The 19,602-nt window shown below is 31.8% G+C and overlaps 1 protein-coding gene across 1 annotated transcript in view; it reads right to left on the bottom strand.

The window, feature by feature from the left end:
- The window catches only part of LOC139493002 (E3 ubiquitin-protein ligase HACE1-like), a 62,870-nt gene extending 43,566 nt beyond the window's left edge, over positions 1-19,304 (bottom strand). The window contains exons 1-6 of the mRNA XM_071281146.1: positions 19,297-19,304; positions 18,839-18,853; positions 16,916-17,354; positions 14,735-14,788; positions 1,109-1,191; positions 216-312 (exon numbers count right to left, since the gene is read on the bottom strand). Coding sequence (XP_071137247.1) covers positions 216-312; positions 1,109-1,191; positions 14,735-14,788; positions 16,916-17,354; positions 18,839-18,853; positions 19,297-19,304 — 696 coding nt within the window. The remainder of the gene's footprint in view (positions 1-215; positions 313-1,108; positions 1,192-14,734; positions 14,789-16,915; positions 17,355-18,838; positions 18,854-19,296) is intronic.
- Between the last annotated feature and the right edge of the window lie 298 nt (positions 19,305-19,602).

The following is a 19,602-nucleotide window of genomic DNA, read 5'->3' as shown; positions in this document are numbered from 1 at the left end:
TACAAGTTTTATAAAATTCTGGTAAGAGTTGTACCTGTGTTATTGAGGTCAAGGTCAGATAAAACTAGTCTATTCAAAAACCAACTACAAATTAACTTATGTTTATAGATTCTGTGTGAGACTTGACCATCAATTGGAAAAAAACAATGCAAGGATGAAGAAGTGTTTTCTTGTTTTTGTATGGTAGACATCTGTTAATCTCTCATAATACATACCTCAATGCAAAAATCCAGTGGTGTTTTATTACTTTTATCTGGTAGAAATACTGATCCTCTTTGTAATAATATTGTAGCTGTATCATGCTGTCCATGACTGCAAAAATAAAGAATTATAGATAAATTCATTCATATTCATTGGAGCCAATTTTCCTAGTAGAAGGAAAAATTGTATTTTCCTTGACATGTCTGATATTTGATATCATAAAATTGAGAATGGAAATGGGGAATGTGCCAAAGAGACAACAACCCGACCACAGAGCAGACAACAGCAGAAGGTCACCAACAGGTCTTCAATGCAACGAGAAATTCCCACCCCCGGAGGTGTCCTTCAGCTGGCCCCTAAACAAATATATACTAGTTCAGTGATAATGAACGCCATACTAAACTCCAAATTGTACAAAAGGAACTAAAAGTTAAAATAATACAAGACTAACAAAGGCCAGAGGCTCCTGACTTGGGACAGACACAAAAATGTGGCGGGGTTAAACATGTTTGTGAGATCTCAACCCTCCCCCTATACCTCTAGCCAATGCAGAAAAGTAAATGCATAACAATACGCACATTAAAATTCAGTTCAAGAGAAGTCCGAGTCATGGTTTTACCAAAGCCTGCATACAAGCACAAGGCAAATTTAAATTCCTGGTTTACCTATACTCAAAATATTCTGGAAAATAAGTATACAAAGAATAAACAGAATATTTTTATTTTTCTTCTCTCAAATAAAGGACAAAGGGAGTTTATACTGTTTCTTTGTTTTAAAACATGAAAAAAATCGAAGCATGATGAAAGTAAGATTGTAATGAAAAGTTTCTTTTGGTGAAAAAATGAAGTGGCAGTTGGTGCAAATACAAAAGAGTCTGCAAATCAAACAAATTAGTAAACACTTTTACCTGCAGGCAAAATGTAAAGGCATCCATCCATAATGATTTGGTCTGTTGATTTCTGCTCCATGGTCCAGTAAACATACAACAGTCTGTCAACAAATATTTACTCTTAGAATAACAATTTAACACAGTAACAAATATACTTCCTTTATAATAAATAAATATAACCTTAAGTTTTTGATTACTGTTCCTGTAAATGTGTTTATGCCCCACCTAGGCATGCTAGGAGCATTGTGCTTTTTAGTCTGATTCATTGCTACGTTTTAAAATTATGTGGTAAAACCTACTGATCTATCAGATCATTGTTTAATAGCATTGAATATTTTTAATTATAAAAATTCTAAAGAAATAGATAAGGAAGAACTATGGTCCCTTCCTGGTACTTTTAAATGGATGGATCAGAGCAAGGACATTTATATTGATGCTTTATTAGAAGAATACAGTGAAGAAGACATTCTATCTTTAGACAAACTAATTGATGATAATAATTTTAATGATATTGACTTCTTAGTAACCAAAACTAATGAAATCTGTTTAGAAGCTGCAAAAAAATCAGTTTCTTTTAAAGCAAATTTTAAAAAGTCCATAACGCAAAGACATACAAATACAAAATAGGCAAAACCTAAAAAAGTATGGATGTCAAATAATTGCTTACTCCTTAGAAAAGAAGTTCATTCCCTTGGAAATAGATTAGCTAAAGCCCCTAATAATAATGCATTAAGATTGACTTGTTGCAACTGTAAAAGAGAGTACAATAAATTGAATAAACAGCTGCGCCATGAGCGCATGATACGCCCGACGTCTTGTGTGGAAGTTTTATGCAATAATCATAAATAGTTTCTGAGAAAGTTTTAAGCAATTCCAATTTATTGCTTTTGAAACACGGCGGGACATGTGAAACCCCCCGCCCCCACCCTGTTTTTTTTTTACAAATATCACTAAAAAAAATTTTGAATCAAACCAAAAAGTATACAGATCTTTAGATTAATATAACAAAGAAGTGTGTACAGTTTCAAGCAATAATCATAAATTGTTTTTGAGATAAGGTGCGACATGTAAAAAAAAACCTCCCCTTTTTTACAAAATACTCAATAACTCAAAAATAAAATGTTGAGTCATCACCAAAAAGTATACAGATCTTTAGATTAATATAACAAAGAAGTGTGTAAAGTTTTAAGCAATAATCATAAATCTTTTTTGAGATACGGCACGACATGTAAAAACCCCCTCCCCCTTTTTTACAAAATACTCAATAACTCAAAAATGAAATTTTGAATCATCACCAAAAAGTATACAGATCTTAAGATTAATATATCAAAGAAGTGTGTAAAGTTTTAAGCAATAATCATAAATCGTTTTTGAGATACGGCGCGACATGTAAAAAACCCTCCCCCTTTTTTACAAAAAACTCAATAACTCAAAAATGAAATTTTGAATCATCACCAAAAAGTATACAGATATTAAGATTAATATAACTAAGAAGTGTGTAAAGTTTTAAGCAATAATCAAGAATCGTTTTTGAGATACGGTGCGACATGTGAAAAAAAAACACACCCCTGTTTTAGTTACAAAGTGCCGTAACTCAAAAAGTTTAAATCTTATTTTCACCAAAAAGTATACAGATCATTTGACCATCATAAAAAACAACTATATTAAGTTTCATGAAATTTAGATAAGTCGTTCTCAAGTTACGGTGCGACATGTTTATGCCAGACAGACAGACGGACAGACGTATGGACAGACAGACAGACGGACGGACACCGGACATTTGTATACCATAATACGTCCCGTCAAAATTTTGACGGGCGTATAAAAATAAATTGAAAAAGGATTTTTTTCATTCCTTGATAAAACAAATAAATGAGATAAACCCAACGAACACCAAAGAATTTTGGGGAAGCATTAATAATTACAAAAAAAAGGAATAATAACTGTGAACCTGCTATTTCTGCCAAAGAATGGGAGATTCATTATAAAAATTTGCTTGCTTCAAGTGATAATGATAAAACTCATACAAATCAAAATATGGAGAACAAAAACCACAACTTTACTGATACGTCCCTTAATGTCCCTATTACATGTAAAGAAATCAAAGACTGCACTAAGAAGTTAAAAAACGGAAAATCTGGAGGTCCTGATCTGATAATTAATGAATTTCTAAAGGTGGGGTCAAACACTCTAGTTTCACTTTTGACAAAACTTTTTAATAAAATACTTAACTCAGAAAAATTCCCCAAAATTTGGAACATTTCTCTGTTGACATCAATTTATAAATCTGGTGACCCATCTGATTGTGGGAACTATAGAGGTATAAGCATAACAAGCTGTCTTGGTAAAGTCTTTACCTCTATTTTACAAAAACGACTTAGTGATTTTCTTGAAACACATAATTTATTATCTTCAAATCAAGGTGGTTTTAGAAAAAAATACAGAACTGTAGATCATGTCTTTATTTTAAAAACAATAATAAACAAATATTTGTTTAAATGTAAAAAGAAACTATATGTGTGTTTTGTAGATTTTAAAAAGGCTTTTGACAGTGTCTGGAGATCAGCTCTATTTTTAAAATTACAAAATAAAGGAACACAAGGCAAATTTTATGATATACTGCATGACATGTACTCTAATACCTTATATTCATGTAAATATCAAAATATGTTTACTAAGCCTTTCTTTGCTAATCAGGGAGTCAAACAAGGAGACAGTTTAAGTCCAACTTTATTTAATATATTTGTTGATGACATAGGAAAATACTTAGATACAAACTCAACTAGTGTAGTTAATTTAAACGGTCAAAAAGTGAACCATTTATTGTATGCTGATGATTTATTATTGATATCGGAATCTGCAGATGGTCTCCAGAACTCTCTTGATTCCTTACAAAAATATAGTACTGAATGGAAACTGGACTCGAACCTTAAGAAAACAAAAATTATAATTTTCTCTAAAAAATAAAGTAAATAAAGAAAGCTTTTACTTTTATTACAGTTCTAATGCAATTAAAGTTGTTGATTGTTATAAATACTTAGGAGTTGATTTTCATAGCTCTGGAAAATTTATACAGGCAGTGTCAAGCCTCTCAGATAAAGCTAAAAAAGCATATTTTGCATTGAAGTCAAAACTACCATATAGTGAAAATTTGTCTGTTAAGACTCGGCTCCAGCTTTTTAATTCAATGATAATTCCTATTTTAACTTATGGATCAGAAGTATGAATATCAGAATTCAAACCAAATTTTGAAGCCTTAGACAAAAGTAAATTAGAAAAAAACACAAAACTCCATATTTAAAAACATACTTGGGGTTCATGAAAAGTCTTCCAATCTAGCAGTGCGGTGTGAATTGGGCACTTTACCCATTAGCATTAAATGTTATCAACTTATGTATAAATAGTATGTGCGTCTCAGTGATATTGGTGAACGGTCTGGTGGTTCGCATGAAATTCTCAAGGCTGCTTTTGAAGTGGACAAAACTCTCACAAATAGAGAAAATTCATGGTCTAATAAACTATCTGAATTAATGAAATATATTGGAATATCCTTCAAAACAAGCATTGTAATAGTAATTTCAAACAGAAACTAGAAGATTTCTAAAAAAAAAAAATTATATATGAACTATCTCAGATAAAAGATGGAAACTGTGGTAAACTTTCATTTTTTAGTAAAATTTATACTAAATTTAAACAACAAGAATATTTAAACTTTGATGTTCCTAGATACCTTAGAAAAGAACTCACTAAATTAAGAATAAGTGCACACTCATTATAGCAATAGAAACTGGTAGGTATGCAAGACCAAAAATACCCTCTAATGAAAGATTTTGTAAATTTTGCACAGGAATTTGAAAATGAGATACATTTCTTGATTGAATGTCCGTAATATAACAAAATTAGATCTAAATATAAAATTAATGATATTAATTCAAATAATTTGGATGAAAATTTTACCAAAATGTTAAATCCTATGTCTGAAAAAGAATTAAAATCTATTTGTATGTTTATTGAAGAAGCTCTTGATTTGAGAGACCACCATACCGTTTCATCAGATAATAATCTTTTACAGTAGTTTGTGAATATACATATATATATATCTTATATTGTGTGTTTTAAGTAAATTTATGAAAATCTAGAATAATACTGATGTATAAGTTTATGGTATCAATATCAGTTTATAATGTATTGGTTGGTATACATAGAATTGGCTTATGACTTGTTATATGCATCTTTATTCCATTTATATGTTGTTTAATATTATAAATGTCTGTATTTGGATCACGCCTCTATTGTGCTCTTTCCAATAAAATATTGAATTGAATTAAATTGAATATGCAAGCTTTTAAAAGATCATGATCAGAATGTTTACATTATTGCTAAGACCAGCTGTACACCCTTTGTTATTCATTTAATCTTTTAATTCATTTAAAGTTACTCATTTTCCATAAAATAATCTTCAATGAGACATAATAGGGAAATTTCAAAGTGAAATAAATTTACCAAAAGAAAACCAGGACGTAAAGATTTAAAATTTTGTCCTGCATTTTTTTTTATAGTTGTTATCATCATTATTGTCCTGCATTTTTTATTTTTCATTCTTTACAGACCTGCAATTTTCATTAGTTTACTGAAATTGTTTTCATAAATTGTCATCCTGCTGGTTATGCCAAATTAATGATCCTGCCTTTGTTGGTTCAAAAGTCTGTCTTGCCTTTTTTCAAATTTCATCCAAGCCCCCCTCCTCAAATGAGGGTGGATAGGACCTTTATCAGGACTCCGAGATCGTATGTTTTTAAGGTCGGGATTTAGGGATTGACCCTTTCGAGATCCGGAAATTCTCTTTTCGAATTTCGGAATGTCGGGATTTAAATTTATTTTAATTCTGGACCTTTGGGATTACATGTTTTTAAGCCAGGATTTCGGGATCAGGACCCCTTCTACCCCCCCCCCCCCCCTCTCAAATGGTAGCTCCCTCCGACAATAAAATTTTAACCAAATAAATAAGAATCCCTGGACAATTACACAATGCTTATGTTCGTAGATCTTCTTATCAAATTGATTAAATCAAAACTGAATTGACTCCACAATACTTTTTATTTAAACTAAACATGTAGTTTTTAATGAAATACACTATGGCCTTAATCATGTTAATTAGTAATACATGTAGTAATGTAAAAAAGATTACGAATAATTTATAATTTTATAATTGCTGTCATATTTTTTAAAGTGCAATTGAATATTTCATTGCATGATTTATATTCATGTAAAAAGTTAGAAATACTCAGAGGGATAATCAACCACCAGCATGCATGACCAGTGCATCATTTACATGTCATGAAACAAGGCAAAAAGAAGAAAAAAACGTCCAATTCAGTCCAAAAAACACTCCACATATTTTTGCTTTCTTAATTCATCTGAATAAAAAAAACCTATATCTTTCTAGTATCTTTTTCCAACCTTTATCCTGACATGTGTAGAAAATTAACGGGTGTCTTCTATTCCTTCCGTAATTTTAGTGAAAATAAAGTCTATATTTAGAATCATAGTTGAAACTGAAACTACACATGAATGATATAAATAGAACATGTCATTTTCACTTTATCAAATTTAAATTTCGAAGGGATAGCAAAATTTGTTATTGTCTTTTGTTGTGCTTTTGTCATGTTAACTTGTGTATCTTTCCGATTTTTTTTTTATCAAATGCAATTTTGAAAGAAATATAAAAAAGGAAGTGTGGTGTTATTGCAAGTGACAAGTGAAAATGCTTCTTCTCAAGTCTCAATTCAAGATTATTACTGAATAGAGTAATCATTCTCTATAATAATAAAGGGCCCCAAAATAATGTGAAACTTGTAACTGCCGTGCTTTTAACTTAAAAACCAGTTGTATCTAATTTTCATAACCTCTGCAGAAATACTAAAAAATTTCTATGTTTAACGAACTTGATTTAACAGTATAAGGATTTTGCACAGTCAGCTCTATTTCATCTCTCATGAGCCATGGTTCTTTGCACCAATGGTTTTGTCGTTAAGTTTTGAACTGTATATTTTTGAATCTGGCCAAAAGACAAATAAATTGAAAACCTTGATCATGTAAAGCATCTGCAAACTTTAAAGCTTTTCCCTATGTATCATGTGTATTTTTGGCGTGTGATGCTTTTAATTTCAACAGCTCGTATCTGAAATCAAAAATTAGTTACATCCTTTTTTTGCCCCTGCAATTGAAAGTGAAGAAGGCACACCACCTCATGATGATACATCCACATGCCAAAGATGTAAGGCCTAGGTCAAAAGACAAAGAAGTTATGGCCTACATGGTTGTGTTTTTCACAGAAAAAAAACCATAAAGTTGACCTTGAGGTCACATTTGAAGGTCAAGACACTTAACCCTGTGATGATACATCCACATGCCAAATAGCTAACGCCTAGTTCAAAAGATGAACAAAAATATGGCCATGTTGTACTTTTTGAATAGATTTTTCTCTTATTTAATGAACCAATTTGAGGGTGGGGCGTAATTTAAACTTAAATACCAAAAAATCTGACGGTTAAATTTTTAAAAAAATTTGCAAGAACAACCGACTAGTAAAGCACTCCAAATACTTAGTTTTATGAAAAAATTAAACGACACATTTAAAAAAAAAAAAAAAATTCTTCTTCAAATACTAGAAGCACAGAATTCACTTTACAGGGCCGATTCTGATACCCCCTATTAAAGTTCTGGCAAAATTTTAAATCCGGAATAAAAAACTTAAAAGAAAGGGGTATCAGTGAACTAATATTCACCTCAGCTATCAGGCCATAATAAATAATAGGTTTGTTTGCCCAAACACTACCTACCCAGAAACAAGAGGCTCTCAAGAGCCTGAATCGCTCACCTTAATTCTTTTGGTTAAATCTCTCATCAATGATTATTTTGGCTTTTCAATTTATTTAAATGTTTTTTGGATCGTCCTATTTTCTTCAAAAGCCAAAAAAAATAATCATTTTCTCCTATGTTCTATTTTAGCCATAGGAGCTATGTTTCTTGACATACAAGGAAATAAAATATAAAATTTATACTAGATACTCTGAAACTCATTTAGCCTAAGTTTGGCTGAAATTGATACAGCAGTTTCAAAGGAGAAGATTTTTTAAAGTAAGTCAACATGATGAACAAATTGTGGAAAAAGTCTTTAAAGGGCAATAACTCCTTAAGTGGTCAATTGACAATTTTGGTCAATTTGACTTAATTGAAGATCTTAGTTTGCTGTTTACAGTTTATTTCTATCTATAATAATATTCAAGATAATAACCAACCAGGTGCTCCGCAGGGCGCAGCTTTATACGACCACAGAGGTCGAACCCTGAACAGTTGGGGCAAGTATGGACAAAACATTCAAGCGTGATACAGCTCTGAATTTGGATTGTGATCAAATTTTTGACATTACATGGGTTTTTTTTACACAAAACAAATGTCAAGATTTTACAAATCAATTAAAGATTTCTTCTTCAAACTTTTTAAATCTAAAATTAAATAGTTGACACAGCATAGGTTTCTGACACAGAATGAATGTGGTCTAATGAACTTAAAAGTTTTTTTTTTTTTTTTTTTTTTTTTTTTTTTTGCCTTTGAGCAATTCACTATGCTGTTGAATATTAATCCTCTCAAAAAAATGTTTGAAGAAATTTTCTTTTTATTTATGAAATCTGAAATGAGAAAAATTTAAACCCCCCCCCCCCCCCTTTTTTCACATCCCCGTTTCCCTTTCTCCAAAAATTTCTAATGGAGTTTGCAACAATAACTACTCTTTTAAATACATCATAAAATATTAAAATGTAAAATAAAGTGCTTGTTATCACTGAATGGTAAAGATTGGTTGGTAGTAAAAGTGAATATACATTGTTTATTGTATAAAACAATAAAAAAAACTTCATCAGCAACATTTTATATTGGCTAATTTCCTATGAAGTTATTTACATAAAGTTATTGGCAAATAAAAATAGAAAATGACATCATAGTCATGTCTGGCAAATGTCCAACATACATTATCTAAAAACATTTTAGATAAGATAAGTAAAAAAAGCTTCATCAGCAACATTTTATATTGGCAAATTTCCAATGAAGTTATTTACAAAAAGTTATTGGCAAATAAAAATAGAAAATGACATCATAGTCATGTCTGGCAAATTTCCAACATATATTATCAACTACTATTCTATACAAAGAAAGATAACTCCAATTGAAAATTAATTGCTTTTGCACAATATTGTGCAATTAGATATTTCTTGCTATTGTGCAATACTGTGCAATTGAAAATTTCTTGCTATTGCACAATACTTGATATGGAATCCTGATTTGGACCAACTTGAAAACTGGGCCCATAATCAAAAATCAAAGTACATATTTAGATAAAGCATATCAAATAAGCCCAAGAATTTAATTTTTGTTAAAATCAAACTTAGTTTAATTTTGGACCCTTTGGACCTTAATGTAGACCAATTTGAAAACTGGACCAAAAATTAAGAATCTACATACACAGTTAGATTTGGCATATCAAAGAACCCATTTATTTAATTTTTGATGAAATCAAACAAAGTTTAATTTTGGACCCCCATTTGGACCAACTTGAAAACTAGGCCAATAATTAAAAATCTAAGTACATTTTTAAATTCAGCATATCAAAGAACCCCAAGGATTCAATTTTTGTTAAAATCAAACTAAGTTTAATTTGGACCCTTTGGACCTTAATGTAGACCAATTTGAAAACGGGACCAAAAATTAAGAATCTACATACATAGTTAGATTCGGCATATCAAAGAGCCCCAATTATTCAATTTTTGCTGAAATCACAAAGTTCAATTTTGGACCCTTTGGGCCCCTTATTCCTAAACTGTTAGGACCAAAACTCCCAAAATCAAACCCAACCTTCCTTTTATGGTCATAAACCTTGTATTTAAATTTCATAGATTTCTATTTACTTATGGTGCAAAAACTAAAAGTATTCGGACAACGAAAATAATGCTTATTTGGGCCCCTTTTTGGCCCCTAATTCATAAACTGTTGTGACCTCAACTCCAAAAATCAATCCCAACCTTCCTTTTGTGGTCATAAACCTTGTGTTAAAATTTCATTGATTTCTATTTACTTATACTAAAGTTATTGTGCGAAAACCAAGAATAATTCTTATTTGGGCCCTTTTTTGGCCCTTAATTCCTAAACTGTTGGAACCAAAACTCCCAAAATCAATCCCAACCTTCCTTTTGTGGTCATAAACCTTGTGTCAAAATTTCATAGATTTCTATTCACTTAAACTAAAGTTATAGTGCGAAAACCAAGAAAATGCATATTTGGGCCCTTTTTGGCCCCTAATTCCTAAAATGTTGGGACCAAAACTCCCAAAATCAATCCCAACCTTCCTTTTGTGGTCATAAACCTTGTGTTAAAATTTCATTGATTTCTATTCACTTTTACTAAAGTTAGAGTGCGAAAACTAAAAGTATTCGGACGCCGACGACGACGCCGACGACCGCGACGACGAAGACGTTGACGACGACGCCAACGTGAAAGCAATATACGACGAAAAATTTTTCAAATTTTGTGGTCGTATAAAAACAGCAAAATTTCTTTAAAATTACCAATTCAGGGGCAGTAACCCAACAACAGGTTGTCTGATTCATCTGAAAATTTCAGGGCAGATAGATCTTGACCTGATAAACAATATTATCCCATGTCAGATTTGCTCTAAATGCTTTGGTTTTTGAGTTATAAGCCAAAAACTGCATTTGACCCCTATGTTCTATTTTTAGCAATGGCGACCATGTTTGTTGATAGATCACAACTTCGGATACAATTTACAAACTAGATACCCTAAGGAACATTCAGTTAAAGTTTGGAAGTATTTGGCCTAGTAGTTTCAGAGGAGAAGATTTTTGTAAAAGATTACTAAGATTTACGAACCAGATGCTCCGCAGGGCGCAGCTTTATACGACCGCAGAGGTTGAACCCTGAACGGTTGGGGCAAGTATGGACACAACATTCAAGCTGGATTCAGCTCTAAATTTGGATTGTGATTAAATAGTTGACACAGCATAGGTTTCTGACACAGAATGAATGTGGTCTAATGAACTTAAAAGTTTTTTTTTTTTTTTTTTTTTTTTTTTTTTTTGCCTTTGAGCAATTCACTATGCTGTTGAATATTAATCCTCTGAAAAAAATGTTTGAAGAAATTTTCTTTTTATTTATGAAATCTGAAATGAAAAAAATTGACCCCCCAATTTTTTTTTCACATCCCCCTTTCCCTTATTTCAAAACTGATCTCAATTCAAATTTCTAATGAAGTTTGCAACAATAACTACTCATTTAAATACATCATAAAATATTAAAATGTAAAAAAGTGCTTGTTATTACTAAATGGTAAAGATTGTTTTAATCTATCAGTTGGTAGTAAAAGTGAATATACATTGTATATTGTATAAAACAATGATTTAAGTTGATTCAACTACTATTCTGGACAAAGAAAGATAACTCCAATTGAAATCCTATTGGATTTTCTTGCTATTGCACAATATTGTGCAATTAGATATTTCTTGCTATTGTGCAATACTGTGCAATTGAAAATATTTGCTATTGCACAATACTGTGCAATTGAAGATTTCTTGCTATTGCACAATACTGTGCAATTGAAGATTTCTTGCTATTGCTGAATACTGTGCAATTGAAGATTTCTTGCTATTGCTGAATACTGTGCAATTGAAAATTTCTTGCTATTGCACAATACTTAATATAATAATTTTGGATCCTGATTTGGACCAACTTGAAAACTGGGCCCATAATCAAAAATCTAAGTACATGTTTAGATTCAGCATATCAAAGAGACCCAAGAATTCAATTTTTGTTAAAATCTAACTTAGTTTAATTTTGGATCCTTTGGACTTTAATGTAGACCAATTTTAAAACAGGACCAAAAATTAAGAATCTACATACACAGTTAGATTTGGCATATCAAAGAACCCCAATTATTCAATTTTTGATGAAATCAAACAAAGTTTAATTTTGGACCCTGATTTGGACCAACTTGAAAACTGGGCCAATAATAAAAAATCTAAGTACATTTTTAGATTCAGCATATCAAAGAACCCCAAGGATTCAATTTTTGTTAAAATCAAACTAAGTTTAATTTTGGACCCTTTGGACCTTAATGTAGACCAATTTGAAAACGGGACCAAAAATTAAGAATCTACATACACAGTTAGATTCGGCATATCAAAGAACCCCAATTATTCAATTTTTGATGAAATCAAACAAAGTTAAATTTTGGACCCTTTGGGCCCTTTATTCCTAAACTCTCCCAAAATCAATACCAACCTTCCTTTTATGGTCATAAACCTTGTGTTTAAATTTCATAGATTTCTATTTACTTATACTAAAGTTATGGTGGGAAAACCAAGAAAAATGCTTATTTGGGTCCCTTTTTGGCCCCTCATTCCTAAACTGTTGTGACCAAAACTCCCAAAATCAATACCAACCTTCCTTTTGTGGTGTTAAACATTGTGTTCAAATTTCATTGATTTCTATTTACTTAAACTAAAGTTATTGTGCGAAAACCAAGAATAATGCTTATTTGGGCCCTTTTTTGGCCCCTAATTCCTAAACTGTTGGAACCAAAACTCCCAAAATCAATCCCAACATTTATTTTGTGGTCATAAACCTTGTGTCAAAATTTCATAGATTTCTATTAACTTAAACTAAAGTTATAGTGCGAAAACCAAGAAAATGCTTATTTGGGCCCTTTTTGGTCCCTTATTCCTAAAATGTTAGGACCAAAACTCCCAAAATCAATCCCAACCTTCCTTTTGTGGTCATAAACCTTGTGTTAAAATTTCATAGATTTCTATTCACTTTTACTAAAGTTAGAGTGCGAAAACTAAAAGTATTCGGACGAGGACGAGGACGACGACAACGACGCAGACGACAACGCCAACGTGATAGCAATATACGACGAAAATTTTTTCAAATTTTGCGGTCGTATAAAAATGGTTAAAAATTGACTATAAAGGGCAATAACTCCTAAAGGGGTCAACTGACCATTTCCGTCATGTTGACTTATTTGTAAATCATACTTTGCTGAACATTATTCCTGTTTACAGTTTATCTCTATCTATAATAATATTCAAGATAATAACCAAAAACAGCAAAATTTCCTTGAAATTACCAATTCAGGGGCAACAACCCAACAACAGGTTGTCTGATTCATCTGAAAATTTCAGGGCAGATAGATCTTGACCTGATAAACAATATTACCCCATGTCAGATTTGCTCTAAATGCTTTGGTTTTTGAGTTATAAGCCAAAAACTGCATTTGACCCCTATGTTCTATTTTTAGCAATGGCGACCATGTTTGTTGATAGATCATATCTTCGGATACAATTTACAAACTAGATACCCTAAGGAACATTCAATTAAAGTTTGGAAGTATTTGGCCCAGTAGTTTCAGAGGAGAAGATTTTTGTAAAAGATTACTAAGATTTACGAAAAATGATTAAAAATTGACTATAAAGGGCAATAACTCCTAAAGGAGACAACTGACCATTTCCGTCATGTTGACTTATTTGTAAATCTTACTTTGCTGAACATTATTCCTGTTTACAGTTTATATCTATCTATAATAATATTCAAGATAATAACCAAAAACAGCAAAATTTCCTTAAAATTACCAATTCAGGGGCAGCAACCCAACAACGGGTTGTCTGATTCATCTGAAAATTTCAGGGCAGATAGATCTTGACCTGATAAACAATATTACCCCTGTCAGATTTGCTCTAAATGCTTTGGTTTTTGAGTTATAAGCCAAAAACTGCATTTGACCCCTATGTTCTATTTTTAGCAATGGCGACCATGTTTGTTGATAGATCAAAACTTCGGATACAATTTATAAATTAGATACCCTAAGGAACATTCAGTTAAAGTTTGAAAGTATTTGGCCCAGTAGTTTCAGAGGAGAAGATTCTTGAAATAGTTTACGACGACAGACAACGACAGACGACGACAGACGACGGACGACGACGGACGCCAAGTGATGGCATAAGCTCACTTGTCCCTTCGGGACAGGTGAGCTAAAAAGCTGCCAACTCAAATTCTTTTATTGTTCTGATTTGAAGAAGTTTTTTTTTAATCAAATAGGCATGAAGACTAATAAACATCTGATACTTCAATTTCTTTTTTTTGAAGAAAAAAAAAAATGCCTTCCTACCTACTCACTGTCTCAACCTTTGGGTAGGGTTTGGGCAAACCAAAATATTTTTAAGTATGGCCTCATTATTAGCTATGCTATTGTCAATTTAGGATTAAATTTTAAAAATTTTAATAAATTCAATCCTATACCCATATTTCAGAAACTTCCAATTTTGGCCGATACTAGTATGTAAAAGATGCCATATTTGAGTTGCCAAATCTTTCAAACCTATGGTTCAAATCTTTTAAATTTTTTACAAGATGTTTAGGTTGGCCTAGTTTATCAATGAAAAAAAAATTAAGAAAACTTAAATGACAGGATTTTTTTGGGGTTTAGTGTTGGGTACCCCCTTAACTTGAAACACTTCTAAAAGAAAATATAGATTTTTCATGAGACATGTACAAAATGTACAGTACTAAGTTACTTACAGATTTGTGACCATTCTGACAGGCAACATGTAAAGCTGTTTGTCCTTGAGCATCCTATAAAGAGAAATAATTACATTACATGAATCTGTACCTTTGTTTGACAGAACACTTTTGAGAGGCATTCCAAAATTTGTGGAGATCCTATTCAGTAGATATGAGAAGATGTGGTATGAGTGCCAATGAGACAACTCTCCAGTCTCCACCCAAGTAACAATAAGCTCAAAGTAAACCATTATACTTATAATACATGTAGGTCAAAGTAAGGCTTTCAACACAGAGCCTTGGCGTACCCCAAACTGCAATCTATAAAGGGCCCCAAAAATGACTGAGAAAAATCATTCAAAAAGGAACACCAATGGTTTATTCTCTAAAACAGAATTCATGAGAGCATGTGCTTCCCATTAGTATTTACACAACAAAAATTTGGAAAACAAATGTTAAAGCATGTCACATGAAGCCTGATTACAGTTACATAGAAAAATACATCAACAAAATTTCTTTCATATAAAAAACAAGATGTGGTATGATTGCCAAAGCGACAACTGTCCGCAAGATACCAAACCATTTACAGTATGCAATGTTCAATTTTCTTCAGTTTTTCAGTGAAGGTCTATTGAAGCCTCCTGTATGTTATTATCATTGTTGAAGTCTGTATTCTTGCCTTTAATTGCCTTCCAGTGACGAATACATAAATTGTTATAAGTGGGGGCCCACTGACTGCCTAAGAGAGGGCCAGCTCTGGTCATGCTTCAGTGATTCCCTATATAAGCAACCAAATTTTTCAAAGAAAAGGGGGTGCCCGGGTCCTCTGGCCTCCCCCCTAAATCCGCCTCTGCCTACTTTCATTTCATTTAAATTTCAGGTTGATAGAGTCTCAATGGCAATCATACCACATCTCCTTTTTATATAGATAGTTTCAGAAATTTGTATGGTCAATTTTCCTGCTGTCATATATACATTTATCTGTTTACCCTTAATATTCAACTGAAATCATATAAATAGTATTACTTCAAAAAGAAGAATAAAAAGTTTGTTCATGGTGCAATAACCAATATATTTATATACTATGTATATAGACATGAATTATACTGTTCATATAATTTATTATAAAACCCAATCAAATTCATTTTTTAAAATTTTAAATGTTAAACTTTTTTTCATATTAAGGACTTACATAGGCTTGTAGTTTCTAAATCAAAGACTACCAGTGGAGCTGTAAAATATCTATTGGTATACATAATGATGCATTCATTGGAGCAATGATTTCATCATCTAACTGCTCATTGTCCATTCCAATTGTAAGAGATAAATTTGTACTGGTAAAATATGTTACAAAATTTACTAGTAGTTTTTGTCCAATGTTAGTAATTTATGTCCCCAGACTAATTTTCCTAGAAATTCTAGTCCATGTCATTAATATTTCTCGGTAAAAATGTCCATGTCCTCTTTATAGGTAAAATATTAATGAATTAAATTATTTAGGTTTAAATAATGAAAACTTATATAAGAGTTGTGTATTTATATTTTTAATAAAATGTATGTCCCCAGAATAATTTTCCTAATTGCAGATTTTAATTGTTATATACATGTATGGTATAAATGTGTTTGTACATAAGTAAATGAAATACCAAATGTTTAATGTATGTTCGATTGTATAACTTTGCATCAATTTAACAGACCAATAAACAGGCTCCCCATTTAATAGATAACAGTATTGTATTTTAAGATCTTTACCTGATGGATAATGTTTTCCTAATGTCATGCTTTGGTTTTTGAGATATATACATTTGCAAGCCAAAATCTACATTTTATCCATATTTCTAGTTCAAGCCATGGCGACCATCTTGGTAAGCTGGCCATTCTTCTGTTATACTGCAGCACTGACACGATAATTGAAACTTGAGGAGCCCGAATAATGTTTATTTTTTGTTACCTTGGTTGAGACCGTATGGTTAAATCTCTCATTTGCTTGGGAACTGGCAAGTTTTGATAATTTCTTTGATTGGCTCTCTATTTTTCCCAGAAACAATTTCTGGAGTTCAGCTTTCCGACTTTCAGATTTCAAGTCCTTTCTGAATGGTAAATTTGTGTGCCTGTATGAAGCTCTGTCTTTTAAAAAACACACCATTTTATATCACAGTTTTCATGTTTCCCATACATATGATCGATCATCCCTCTGACTCCTTTTTCTACTTTTTCTGGAGAACCTTGATTTTGTGCCAACATGTAGGAATAGTTCTTGGTAATTGCATTTATTAACATTGGTGTCAACTCCTTTTGCCTTAGTTTAAGACTGTAAAGCTTTTTGGTGACATTTATGATGATATGATTTCTGTCGCTTGTTTTTACAATTCTAGAATTTGGTAGAGGTTTCTTTACCCTGTCAAATACAACTGAATCATCATCACCTGCCAGTTCATTTATATCGATATTTCGTTCATGTACATCCTTCACCAACTGAACTACCATGTCTGGTTCCATGCCCTTTGCTGTCCCCGACCAGTTTTTCTTACAGTTGTGGGGTAAAGTTGGTCCTCCCTTCCGACATACACGGCAAACAGATATTCTGAGGGTGTGATGCACAATTTCCCCTGTTTTTCCCCTATCAGTGAGGCCACACCTGAAAAGTGAAATGCATATGCTAATGCAAATAAGCTTGCATTTCCTATCATGATTTTCTTGATAGAGGGTTACTGCTCACAATGAAGCTATTAAACCAAGAGTTCCAAATGGTGAAGTTGAAATCATCCCTTCGTAAATTTTACGGACGCCATCACGAGTTGGTTGACCGTTATGGAATAACCGTTTCACAAATGATATCGGATATGTTCCTTACGTCGTAACTACAATCCCCTTCCCTTTCATGAATATGACCTACCGAATTAGACTATTTACCGGATTTGTAATCACATATTAAGCAACACGACGGGTGCCACATGTGGAGCAGGATCTGCTTACCCTTCCGGAGCACCTGAGATCACCCCTAGTTTTTGGTGGGGTTCGTGTTGTTTATTCTTTAGTTTTCTATATGTTGTGTCATGTGTACTATTTTTTTTCTGTTTGTCTTTTTCATTTTTAGCCGTGGCGTTGTCAGTTTGTTTTAGGTTTATGAGTTTGACTGTCCCTTTGGTATCTTTCGTCTCTCTTTTAAAATAAGTGTTTAATAATTCTTATGTGGTTTGCATATCTATAAATACTTGACTTGGATAAGTCAGTTCAAATTTTTGTTCTCTTGGTTTACAATTAGATAAACCATGTTTCCGATACTCATTTCATAATCTGTTCATGCATGATACACATGCTTGCAGGGATCCTATGATTTTCAGCAAATTGAGATTGAATAACAAACAAGAATTACCAGCTACGCAGGGCACAACTTGATACTTAAGTTAATGTCCGGAAACTAAGTGATTCCTTATATAATCAAACAAATTTTTCAAAGAAAAGGAGGGGCACCCTGAAAACACCTCTAAATCCGCATCTGAAAATTCATACATATTTGGCTGAAGAATTATCAGGATTAAACACATTTTTTTTCTGAATTTGGTGTCCATACTTTTCAAATCTGTACTAAGATGGGCATTTTATAACTATATATATGAGGCACGATTTTTTTTTCTTTTTTAATATTTGTATATTTGTACCATTTGCGGCATTTCTTTAAATAGATGCACATTTTTGGGGGTCCAATATGATTTTATATTTAGCTGACAAACTATTATAAGCCCTTCCTGAACATTTTTTTTTTGCCAACATGTGTCTGTGGATGCATTAATACCTGATTGTTCATTACCCTCTGTAAAAAAAAGTTAAATTCGTAGTGCAGTACCTGGAAGTCATATATTTAAAATCAGATATCAACCCCAAAAAACATAAACCAAAAGGTAAAACTTAAGCATTAAAAATATACCAAATTGGCCTTAAATTTATACATCAGGACCTATTAAAAGCTGAGAATTATCATTGATTTAATATGAAATGTTTTCATAGAAATAAACCTAAACACAAAACTCAACCACAAAATTAAGGTATTAAAGTGATTGTGGCACCTTAATCTTATTGTTGGCTATTTATTCAGTCATTTCATATATACCAAAAAAATACCTGCATGAATCATACCTGTTAATATAAAAAAAACTTACAAAAATATAAATTAACAATGAATTTAAAACACCAGCAAAATTATAAAAGTACATGAAGCTAAAATTATACAATATTTGGACTATATGTTTATGTACATGTATGAAATTGAAAGGTAAGCAAAATTAATTTTGTGACAATGCAAAATAGGGAATTATAATGTCAATCTAATTAAAATTAAATCCTTTAATTGCTCCTGTTCTGATATGTCGCGCATCAGAACAGGAGCAATTAAAGGATTTAATTTTAATTAGATTGTTATACTGTCTGACCAGGTTGAAATGGTATGTTTTAAATTATCACACTACTGGCAGCTGATTTTAGTTCTGGTGTGCTAATACTATATTATATAAATCTTGCAAATTAAGAATTAAAGAGGATTTTCATGTTGACAATTAAGATTGACATGTGCATAAAAATACTCTGACATTATCATAATCAAAAAGTGACATCTTATTCTATTTTTTTAATCAGTTTCTTGTTGGCTGGCATTAAAAGCAGAGGACCTTATAAAATTCACTAACTCGTCATTTGCCCTATTCATTTAATGTGCAATGTTATACATGTACTGTGTACCCATTTTTTTTATAATATTCTGAAGTTAATTCTTGTATGATATGAATACTAATTTGGTTATCAAATTTAATTTCCTCAATTTTACAGTTGATATTCTACTTTAATGCTATAATAGCATTTTGAAATTAAACAAAAAACATAAATATGCTCTT

The sequence above is a fragment of the Mytilus edulis genome, chromosome 10 (genome assembly GCF_963676685.1).
Source record: "Mytilus edulis chromosome 10, xbMytEdul2.2, whole genome shotgun sequence".
In the NCBI taxonomy this organism is placed as follows: Eukaryota; Metazoa; Mollusca; class Bivalvia; order Mytilida; family Mytilidae; genus Mytilus; species Mytilus edulis.
The sequence above is the reverse complement of the archived record's forward strand: the minus strand, read 5'-3'. Positions and strand labels throughout refer to the sequence as shown.